This window comes from Squalius cephalus (assembly GCF_949319135.1).
Source record: "Squalius cephalus genome assembly, chromosome: 21".
NCBI classification, from domain to species: Eukaryota; Metazoa; Chordata; class Actinopteri; order Cypriniformes; family Leuciscidae; genus Squalius; species Squalius cephalus.
The window spans coordinates 16,326,699-16,339,258 of NC_137142.1; the positions used below are offsets into that span (position 1 = coordinate 16,326,699).

Genomic DNA, 12,560 nt, shown 5'->3' on the forward strand with positions numbered 1-12,560 from the left:
GACGGAACGGAAGCCGACATGGGCCAAACCAGCCCATCCGGATAACATAGACAAACTTGGCAGCGAGCGGATGAACTGGTTGGATCTTTGTTCTTCACAGCTAGACTATCAACCTCTTTATATATTTTTGCGTATTGTCACTCATATGTACCACATTTATATCAAGATTGAGTTCAAGTTACTCCTTCTTTGGGCACGCAGCTTCAGCACAGGCAGATACTTTTTGGGCTAGCATATTTTCCTAGTGTTTTTAGTTCATTCTCCCCCCACCGACGAGGTTTTATTGGACCAAGATAGGCGGCGCGGGCACCAAGATGTCGAACCGGATGGTGTGCAGAGAAGCGAGCCACGCCGGCAGCTGGTACACGGCCTCAGGTAGAGCCAGAGAGACAGCGGCCCGGGCCTGAGGTCCGGTGTCCTGCTTAACACCAATGTGTGTGTGTGTCTGGCGGTGTCTCAAAACCTGGTGAGCTGCCTACCTAGACAGCATAACTGGGATGTTCAGCACGCTCATATGATAGTAAAAATGCTGCCTACATAGGCAGCTCACCACGTTTTCTGACACAGCCTGTGCGATCAGCTGGGAATTATTAAATAGCCGAGATTAAAATTGTTTAATGACCACAGAGCGCGTTTCTTTACATTTATACCTTTTTCCTTTTTTCCCTGAGCTGACATCCTTTTAAAAAACGAACTGGCTTTGTTTTAAATGCAAACTAAAACATGTCAGCTTAATTTAGTTAAAATATGCTATACAATTCTGCATCCCAATTATTCTAATTCTATAAACAAAAGTGCGGCATTTACTTTGCCTTAGCATTTAAATGGCCATTTCATGAATTAGTTTATATGTTAGATATCATTTTGAATAATTATTTTTGCTTTTCAGGGAGTAAACTAAAACCACTTGCATTTAAATTCATGGGCCAATATTTAAATCGACCAGACTCTTGTGTTTCTCTCATATTTGCCTGTTGTTGTTGTGTATTTTTGTGTCTCTATTGTGTGTAGCTTCTGTGTATATCAGCAGCTGAGAACAAAAACAGGCCAGCAGTTAGCGGGTTAGCCTATAGCCGGTGTGTGTGTGTGTTTGTGTGTGTGTGAATCTCCTCTAATACACACCAACTACACGAACTAACACCACAGATTAATATAGCATCCACACTAACTTTACCCAGCCCTACTTTGCCGGATCAGTAAATCCAGATAGATAAACTGCCGCAATTCAGAAGACGACTGGATTGACTCTGCTAACGGCTAAAGCTATTTGATGAAGTTCATATAAACAGCTGTACATGACAGCTATGTTTTTATGGAAAATCAAACCCTATGTTTCATTAATACTGATGTCAAGTAATACTGTTTATTGGTATATCGGTCAGCATTTAGTTGTCCAGTTCCATTCCAGCAAATACAGTGAGCACAGTCAGCACATGAAAGTCTTTAGATGGCCGATGGTGTTTTTTCTCTCTCTCATGCAGTAACAAAGGATGCATGACAAAAGCCCAGTGCCACACACACACACACACACACACACACACACACTAGATCACATATATTTATACTGTACAGAAATCAGTCTGCTGGCCTTTACATTATGACCTGTGTTCTGCAAGCTGCCAACATATTTAGAGATCTTGTTTTGTAAAAAACCACAATAGTCTTTTGCATGTGTATTCTAGAAGGTCTATTTCCAGCAAATAATATCTAATGTAATTTATTTAAAACAGTCTAGTGGGTCCTTATGTTTTGTTGATGGTTTCCCACATACAGAGGTTACTGTGGCACACAAGACTATAAACATCCTTAGATTATTATGTCTTCAGTTACAGATTTTAGATCATAACTGTGCCTGACTGGCCAATAACAGGAAGGTGACAGTTTCAGAATGTACAGACAATGTTGTCAATGAATGAATCTCTCTCTCTCTCTCTCTCTCTCTCTCTCTCTCTCTCTCTCTCTCTCTCTCTCTCTCTCTCTCTCTCTCTCTCTCTCTCTCTCTCTCTCTCTCTCTGTCTGTCTCTCTCTCTCTCTCTCTGTCTCTCTGTGCTGGGTAGTAACTGATTACATTTAATCTAGGTTACACAATTAGATTTCAAAAATAGTACTTGGAAAAAGTACTTGAAATTAATTATATAACATTTTAAAATACTCACAATCAGCCTACAGTTGCTTTTTTTTAAAATATTGATTACATTTTCACATAATGGCAGTAAATCATTCATAATTTAGTGATTCTCCCTAATTCTTATTTCATGTTTTAAATTTTATATATGTAATATATATATATATAAATAAAGCATATCGCTTATATACATTTAAAAAGTCTCCTAGTTTTGTGAAATTACACACACAGACATGGCAAATTGAAAGGTCACAAAGCATTTGACTGCTGGATTTACAGAAATCATTTCACTTTTAAGGAGTTTTCTCTACATTGTAACATTGCATATCGAACTCCCGATGAAAACATTAATTATTATATGAATTATCACTCAGTAAGTCATTTAACACCATGTATTACTATGTCTTTGGAAGGCATTTGTCTTTCAAACACCTTTTTATTGTAATTTTCATTAATTTTAAATGATTTTAATTTGACATTTTTTATGATTTATAAAACCTGACATAATGTTTAATGCACTTTATGTTGATAAAAAATATAAAATGATAAAGAATATATTTCCGTCTCTTTGTATTTTTATAACAATATGGTACAATATTATCCTATTCAGTTCAATGTGTTAAACGAGTTAGGTCAAAAGTAATCGAAAAGTAGTCAGATTATATTACCTAAAATGTACCTAAATCATTACACTGTATTATATTAAAATAGCACTGTAGATATTAGTGTCCTAATCAGCTATTAAAATCCATATCGGTCCAACACTAAAATGAATACATTTGCTCATTCATCAAGATTCAGATGCTCTTGGGAATATTATTTGTGATAATAGTATGATTCATTACAGTTTAGAGATTTGATTAACAACAACTGTTAAAATTTGACCAATTTGGTTGTATTGTTGCTATGCCTTTCACAGAATCAGCTGAAGTTCATCTGTTCACTGGTTCTCATAACTGTTATCTTGTCCTGTCAGACTCTGATAAGAATTTCATTAGAATTGGGACAATGGCACTGTCTGAGACTGAAATATTGCTGAAATCAACATTCAGGACAGCAATTTTAGCTATTGATTCATTTTTGTTTGAATGATTGAAGTAGAGGAGGAATCCACAGGTGAATGCTTTATTATAAAATTGTTTAGCATGTCGTGGTACTGAGGTGATACTATGATGAATGAATATTAAATAATGTACATTTTTTACTGCATTGCAGTAATTGTATTATTATAATTTTTTTTGTATTACGCCAATGGAAATTAGGGATGAAAATATGCTTAATGACAATCAAGCGGATTTTTATACTGCTGTTTTTATTTATTCTTTTTATTTCTACATGATCACTTATTCTACACAATATTTGTCATGAATACAATGCATAAAAAAAATCACGATTTTCCTAAATAGGCTTAATTTTCTTAATGCCTTGAAATATTGTGGTCCAATGAAAGCACTCACCGTGCTCTCCCAGCTAATAAGGTGCTAAGTTCTACAAGATCTTGAACATTGTCTTGACAGATTTTGTGGGTTTCACCCTTACATTTTATGTTGTAGATTGTAAAGGGAGACTTGTAATACTTCTGTTGATTGAATAAAAATATTTCTACATAGTGAGAATGGTACCGTACAAACTACATCCTTGCTGAGTTATCCAAGCTGCCAAATTATGTCTGTATCTCTCATATTTGCTAATAAGGTTTCCTTCTATCTTTGCGTTTAGGATCCCAGCTTAACGCACAACTCGAGGGCTGGTTATCTCAAGCACAATCTACAGTGGGTCCAGCTAGAGCCATAATAGCACCGTATGTGGAGTCAAACCAGACAGACATCTTTTTTGCTTCAGTTTCCGTTGTGTTTTTAGTCCTAAACAACTGTCTTTTGCAGGCACGCCGGCTACACCTACTGCGGCGCGTGTGCTGCTCACGCCTACAAGCAGGTGGACCCCTCAATCACGTAAGTGTCCCTCCTGTCATCAGAGCTTCTTTAAATTCTCTGGAAGTAGCCGTAATGTTGAGTTTGCCGTGGGGAGAGAGGTAACCGCAGCACTCTCTTATTCATCAGTCGGAGGGTGTTCATTCTCGGCCCCTCTCACCATGTGCCGCTGTCTCGCTGTGCCCTCTCCCCCGCCGAGGTCTACAGAACGCCACTGTATGACCTGAGGATCGACCAGAAGGGTAAGGAATCTCATTTCCTCCCTGACCAGTCTCAAAACAGAAACCTTGGGAGGATTAAATACGGATTGAATAAGAATGCACAGAAAGGTGTTCACCCAGATTGTTTTTACTTCTGGCTCATTTGCTCTCAAACTGAGCTTTGCAGAAGTGATTGCAACATTTTCAACTTGTAAATGACTATGGCCCGGTTTCACAGACAGGGCTTAGACTAAGCCAGGATTAGACCATAGATCAATTAGGACATTTAAGTAATTTTTATAAACATGCTTAGAAAAAAACATTACCGATGTGCATCTTAAAACTAAAAAGGCACTGATATATTTTTAAGATCAGTCAGTGCAAGTTTATTTCAGTGGAAACAGCTCAGACTTACATTTTAGTCTAGGACTAGTCTTAAGCCCTGTCTGTGAAACCAGGGGCATATTTGTTATTACGCAATAGTTTTCTAGCTGTTGTCTTTGACTATAACCATGACGAATGTGCAACATAGAAATATGAGGGATAATCTTTTTATTTCCTGGTGTTCATTTTAATGAGGGTTTGTGTAATTATCATAAAGTACCTGTTCTGTTTGAAACTCGTCAATGAAAGCCTATAAGTGAAAACACAAGGGCTTTAAATCCCCCCGTTTCTCTCTCACGCAGTTTACGCTGATCTGTGGAAAACAGGCATGTTTGAGAGGATGAGTCTGCAGACAGACGAAGATGAACACAGCATTGAGATGCACCTGCCTTATACCGCTAAAGCCATGGAGAGGTAATGACCTGACAGTGAACATCTTCATCTGGACCGTTAAAGGAACAGTTCATCCAAAACAGAAAATTCTGTCATCATTTAGTCACCCTGATGACACCTGTATGCATTTCTTTCTTCTGTGGAACACAGTCACTGGTGTTTCAATGTGTTGTTTTGAAACCTATTGACTTTAAAGGGGTCATATAATGCCATTTTTGTACAAGCTAATATGATTCTTTAGGGTCTAAATTAAAAGTTTGTAATATACTTTAATTAAAAATTCTCATTAGTATTGTAAGAAACACTCATTTTACCTAGTCAAAAACAGCTCTGTTTTCAGCACGTCGTTTAAGTGCATGTGTCTTTAAATGATAATGAGCTTTGCTCACCCCGCCCCTCTGTTCTGTGCGTGCACCGTTTGTAACACAATAACACAATAACCATAACGCGTTGTTCATTATAAACTTGGGATTATGAATTATATTGGGAACGTTGTACATAGAAAACATGCCGTAATGTACCCTGAGTGTAAACAGCCGCATTCATCGTGAAGCGTGCAAGTGATTTGCAAAGATTAATATAAATATTTCTTCTGGAGGTGCAGCAGGAACACGAATAGTTGGTACAGATCCTTTTTTCAGGAGCAGCTTCTTAGCAAAACCAGCTTTATACTGACCCTCATTTGTAAAGCAGTCTGGTGTGTGAAATGATTCGCGCAAACATGAAAGCATTGACGTTGATCGTGGGGAATATTCCCTTCAATAACAAAACTCAACCACTTCAACGGTTTGGATTTAGGAACATCAAAATGACTGCTGTGTTCCTTATTACACCCAAGAACAGAACACCACAATCGCTTAGACGCCATTCTGCTCATAGACAGTGCTCAACAATCAACAATGATGCGCGGACTATGATGACAGACAGCTCGCTCACGAGCGAGGGCGGGTCTGTGTTGAAACGCTGCTGTCAATCAACAATCGCGGGAGGGGCGTCCGACACTGTGACGTCACACAGTCGAACGGCTTGATTTGAGACGGGAAAACATAAGGAGATTTAAAAAAAAAAACACTGGATGGATTTTTATCATTTTATGATGGTTGTGTACAGGCACTGCCAACACACATTTCAGTACAATCAACTTGCAAAAGTACCATTATATGACCCCTTTAATTATATGGATAAAAGCAGTTGAAACATTTTTCAAAATATCTTCTTTTGTTTTCCACTGAAGACAGTCAGTCATATAGGCTTGGAACAACATGAACTATCCCTTGAATACATCAGATTCGTTTCATATATATATATTATATATATATATATATATACACACACATATACATATACATATTTCTTGTTTACCCTACATTTTTTCCAGAAGTTGTTTCACTCAGATATACCTAACAATAGGCAAGAAAAGACTATCGCAACTTCCATTTCATGCTGATTTTAAGTGACTGAATGCCAGCCAGTGGGCGGGACCTATGATGCGATGATTTATAACTATTCACTGTTGTCTTGCTATAGAGGCAGTCATATGCAAATGTATATCGTCTTTGGAGCTTGATTACATAAATAAATTTTTTTTTATAATGAGGATGATGTTTTAAATTATAAAAAACCTGCAGGATGCTTTAATGGTACAAAGACCTCGTCTTATATGTCAAACGATCAAAGAATATGTGATTTCTCGTGTCATGAACGCTTTACACTTTTTAGTAGTGTATATAACTTGGGTCACATTTTAGATTAGGGTCCAATACTCACTATTAACTAAACCTTTTGCCTCAATAAACTCCTAATTACTGCTTATTAATAGTTAGTAAGGTAGTTGTTGAGTTTAGGTATTGGGTAGGATTAAGAGATGTAGAATATGGTCATGCAGAATAAGGCATTAATATGTGATTTATAAGTACTAATAAACAGCCAATATCCTAATAATATGCATGATAATAAGCATAGTGACAATTGGACCCTAAACTAAAGTGTTACCATAACTTTTGTCTGGATAAAAATCTAAAATGTAAGTGATTTCTTTGAAGGAACCAAGAATATTAGTGGTACTGGACATATTAACATATTTAACATCATCATCGTTTTTATAAAACTACACAAGTCTCACCCTTTGCTTTTTAACATTGTGTCAATGTTGCGTTCTAGCAAATGCGTGATATTTGATATAGTTTTCTGTGGTTTCCTCAGTGTACCTGGTTTTTACATTGGCAAGAATCTATCAAAGTTTCACCTCATCTCTATGCAGAAGCCATGAGCAGCATTATTGACCCATAGTCCCACTCTAATGCTCATTCATCTCTGCCAGATCCACTAATTATGTTGTCAGGATCTGTTTACCTAGTGCTGTGCCTCCTAATTAGTTTGCAGTGATGGATGTTCTGTTATTTTTTAAAATGTGTTTTTTAAAAAAAAAATTATTAATGCAGAAGCCACCAACCACTTCTGTTATGCCATTAAAACATGACAGTATGTGGGCATAGGAACGTTAACATCCCCTCAATTAGTTTGATTAGACATTTGGGTAAGCAGCGCAATTAGTTGCTGAGCAACTGTAATATGTAAAAAAAAAATCCTCCACATTATACTCTCACCTTAGAAATTTGGGGTACTGAAAACCTTTGCAGAGCTATTTATTTGGCATGGCCACTGTTTTAATGAGTGATGCTAAATAAATGAATGAAAAATGAATTTTAATAAACATGCAAATGTCAAATCTCCATCTGGGACTTGACAAATGGGACAAATGATTATCTGCTGTGCTTTGTTTCTCATAAACAGCCATAAAGATGAATTCAGCATCGTTCCTGTGCTGGTGGGAGCTCTGAGTGAATCTAAAGAGCAGGAATATGGCAAGCTGCTAAGCAAATACCTGGCTGACCCCTCCAATCTCTTCATCATCTCCTCTGACTTTTGCCACTGGGGTTTGTGTCCACTCACACTGTCAAAAAACGTCAATAAATTACAGTCAGTAATCTATGAAGAATTTCCTGTTAGTTGAAATGAGATGTGCTGCTGACATCTTTTCAGCTGTAAATCTACTAGGGTTTGCACCGACTAGTCATTTAGTTCTGGCACAGGTCAGCGCATTGGATCTGTTATTGATTATTCAACTGACTTTGGTAGTTCTCGTTTGCGTGTACCAATTTTTGGTAAACTTCAGTTTAGGGTCCAATTCTCACTATTAACTAGTTGGTTATTAGCATGCATATTACTAGGATATTGGCTGTTTATTATTACTTATAAAGCACATTAATGCCTTATCCTCCATGACCAGATTCTACATTCCTTAATCCTACACAATACCTAAACTCAACAACTATCTTCCTAATTATTAATAAGCATTAATTAGGAGTTTGAGGCAAAAGTCATAGTTAATATGTAGTTAATAGTGAGAATTAGACCCTAATCTAAAGTGTGACCCAATATTGTTTGTGAAAAACACACCAATTTTGTTGTATGCAACATGCATGTAACAGTAACACATGTGCATTTGTGTATTTATTAATTTAAAAATGTATGTATATATATATATATATATATATATATATATATATATATATATATATTCCAATAATCATAAAAGTGGAGAGTGAAGTCATGATATTAGTTTGGTACAGCAAACCGCCCTAAATCAAGTGTCGCTCAAATTAATGATAACGAAAGCAGTATGTAATCTGTTGAGGAAATATGCATGCTTTCATTTCTCACTCACCTCATCTCGGGAGCACAGACTCTCATTCTCCGTCAATGTGCTGGACTTGCCAGAAACACAAGCTGCCTGCTTCCTACATAGACTTGGCAGCATCCAAACGGAAATAAACCTTGTAACTTAAGTGTTTTGAAATGCTCTACATAGGTAGGAATTCGTACAAATATTCCAGATGGAGATTTTTTTGGTGCCTCCTTTGGTTAAATGATTCATTTGAACTCTTTTCGTCTATTCTGCAGGTCAACGTTTCCGTTACACCTACTACGATGAAAGTCAAGGGGAGATCTACAGATCTATCGAGCACCTTGACAAAATGGTAAACCAATTTCTATGCCCTTTCCTTCTGGTACCTCACTTAATGTCTGACATATGAGGTTTACATGCAAGTGACCCATTCTGCGTTGGGATACACAATGTGCTAATCGTATTGCTGGTTCCAGAAAATTGTTCTCCAAGCTACTGAGTCTTTGTTATGGTTACTTTGGCATGGAAGTCTGTGATTCAAAGACTGACTTTAATACTTTCCACCCATGACAGTGTGTCAAATAGCAGATGTTCTTAGCAACCCAAACCTCATTTCAAGGCCTACCAACTGGGCAAAGTACTTTTGCCTCGGTAGGCTCATGTCCTATTCAAAGATCTCGTTTGATCTGGAGCTCCTTTGAGGAAATATCCATTAATTACTGTTACTGAAAATCCATCTTGCTCTTTGAAAGTTGAATATTTTCTATCATGATTTTGTGTTGTACAATTAAATGACAGCAAATGTCTAATGCAAAAAAACAAAAACAAAAACACATTATTAATCGCAGTATTAAGAATGATGTCAGTAAAATATATCCATATTTATTTCTTTTTTTAGGGAATGGGAATTATAGAACAATTGGACCCCATCTCCTTTAGCAATTATTTGAAGAAATATCATAATACTATTTGTGGTCGCCATCCCATCGGCGTTCTTCTTAATGTAAGTACCTAATGAATGATTCATATGAATTTCCCCCAGGACATTTTATTTAGCAAACCATTGATGACTCAATAAAGCAGAAGCAAAATAACGTGAATAATGGCTAGTCCGTAAGCATGGTAATTAGTCTAGCACTTAACAGTCGCAGAGCTTTTATTAATGTCTTTTTCCCCTCCAACTAATGTCTTGTCAGCTTTCTAGTCTTTCATCATGAAGCTTTTAAGATTACCGTTAACTCTCCAATGATTCTCCTCACTCCACCAGGCCGTGGCGGAACTGAAAAAGAATGGCATAGACATGAACTTCTCTTTCCTAAACTATGCGCAGTCGAGCCAGTGCCGAAGCTGGTCCGACAGCTCAGTGAGTTACGCTGCTGGAGCTCTCATCGTTCATTGAGGTGAACTCTCCAAGGAGCCACGGAGCCTCCTAGAAGACCCCATCCCTTCCCACCCGTCCTGTTCCTGACCACCTATCCCCATCCCTTCCCACCTCTTCTTATAGGAAGGACATGCAAAGCTTGTCCCAGATGGGAATCCTCACACACACATCCCGAATCCAGATGTAACGTTAGATACTAACCTCCTCTACCTACAGCTTTCCCTGTACCCTGTTTTCCACGTGAGGCAACCCGGATGATGCTATAGCTTGAAGTTCAGCCGCAGTTTTTTTGGGTGTTGCAAGGTCAGATGTTTGGTTGGTTTTGTTGTTGTTGTTTGTTGGGGGTCTTAATGAGGCAGAATCGGCTTTTGACCTTCCGAGGACTTTAGGTATCCAACGAGCCCTTGTGTAATTTAAAAGCAAGACACACTTAAAGTTGAAATAAAGTAAAAGAAATAAAACCATCGACATTTCACTCTTTTTGCAAGTCTGATAAATGACATATCTCACCTAAAGATAAATAATTTGAAAAAGGAAGTTGACAGACTGCAACATGCCCATGTACACCCTGAGAATTGCATTGGTCCTGTTGTAGTTTTTAAAGGGCTACACAATACCCACTAACCCTCCACTGTACTGGTTATACCAAAAAAAAAAAAAGTTTTTCTTTCATTTAATCTTTATTGTAGTCAAATTAAAGTCTTTTTTTTCTGATTCTTATATTTTGTTCTGTTTATTTTTCCTTTGTGATTTACCATTATTTAGTTTTCTAGTTACTGTGTTTGATATATAATCTCAAACTGTGTGGAAACATTTAGTAGTATATGAAGTATACAGAAGTGCAGTACATGTTTGATTTATTAATGGTTCAGTTTCAGACTGCCTCAAAGTAGCCATGCTTTCCCATCAACCCTGAAGCTTTTAAATGCTATTTTTGGGGTTATTCTTAAACAGTTTTATTTTCTCATGCAAGTTAGCAGCCATGTTTAACAGCTGACTAGTAGTTAGTGATGCACACCCGTACAAGGAACTGCCAGAAGGGAATTTTCTGAACGGCGTAGGCATTTTGTCTTGCTTTCCTCTTTAACGCGTCTACTCCAGGCCTCCCAAAGAGCACAATGCAGCAAGATTTTTCCTGGGTAACCATCGGAAGGAAAACCGCAAGGCTCGTGTACATCCCCACCAAGGTTTGAATGTCTCAAACCGGATCCTCAAAACAGAAAACAGACAAAGCATGTCATACCATACAGATGTGCCTTGGGTCAGTGTTAAACATGATTTTTTTTTTTTTTTTTTGTCCTTCACCTGTACTTGGTTTAATCTGTCTATTAAATCAGTTTTCACTGTTTTTAAAGTATGGGAAGAGAATCATTAGCTTCACCCATCACAACACCTGTTCTTGTACTGTTCAAATTTTTTATGTTAGTGCCGTTTATTATTATTCTAACTATTATTGTGGAGAAAATAACAGTTCACACGTTGTCAAATCTATGTCAAAAATGAATCAAAGTGCTCCTTAGCGGAGTCATTTTTGAATCTCAGGTTACATTTAAGCATTACAGAATTCTCGCCAGAAATGACAAGGGTCATGGCTGATGTTGCAAAGAAACAATAAAGTGTAATGACAAAAGTTACTATGCTGTGGTGTTTCTTTTACTCGTCTTAGTGTTTGTGATTCCTTTTGGTGTTTGTGACATGTTTACGAGCAGTTTGTTATTGAAGTGAGAGCTGGGCAAGATTCATTTAAGATGCCATATGTGACCCTGGACCACAAAGCCAGTCACAAGTAGCACGGGTATATTTGTGGCAATAGCCAACAATACATTGTATGGGTCAAAATGATCGATTTTTCTTTTATGCCAAAAATCATTAGGATATTAAGTAAAGATCATGTTCCATGAAGATATTTTGTAAATTTCCTACCGTAAATATATAAAACATTTATTTTTGTGAGTGGATGCAGCACAATCGTGAACATAAATGGACAACTTTAAAGGTGATTTTCTCAAAGTTTAGATTTGTTTGCATCCTCAGATTCCAGATTTTCAAATCATATCCTAACAAACCATAAATCAATGGAAATCTTATGTATTCAGCTTTCCTGTGATGCATACATCTCAATTTCAAAAAATTGACTGGTTTTGTGGTCCAGTGTCACATATATTCTAACATGAGTTATGTGCTTCTCTCCCAAGATGTAGTCTCTCTGTCTTTCCTTTCTAATCGAAAGTTAGCAGAATCTTGGGTGTGTGAGTTTAAACCACATTCTACTCTGAAGTAAGTGAAATAATTAAAGGATTTTTGGGCAGTAAAGCAATCCTTAACATGTTTCACAGTCATTATGTGCATGTGAACAGTACATCTGCTACCATTTGAATTTTGCATTCGTTTTTTTTATTTTATTTGCAACACCTCTAAATGTAACCATGTTTAACTACTCTTGACACTTGCAGAACAT

General features: G+C 37.1%; 1 protein-coding gene across 1 annotated transcript; it reads left to right on the forward strand.

Annotated features, from left to right (window-relative positions):
- On the forward strand, nucleotides 1-11,735 carry memo1 (mediator of cell motility 1). Its single transcript, XM_079854662.1, has 9 exons — nucleotides 1-375; nucleotides 3,845-3,926; nucleotides 4,009-4,077; nucleotides 4,186-4,298; nucleotides 4,943-5,054; nucleotides 7,827-7,969; nucleotides 8,997-9,073; nucleotides 9,620-9,724; nucleotides 9,989-11,735. The coding sequence occupies exons 1-9, from the start codon at nucleotides 315-317 to the stop codon at nucleotides 10,118-10,120; spliced, it is 894 nt and encodes a 297-aa protein (XP_079710788.1). The 5' UTR covers nucleotides 1-314; the 3' UTR covers nucleotides 10,121-11,735.
- Nucleotides 11,736-12,560: the final 825 nt, after the last annotated feature.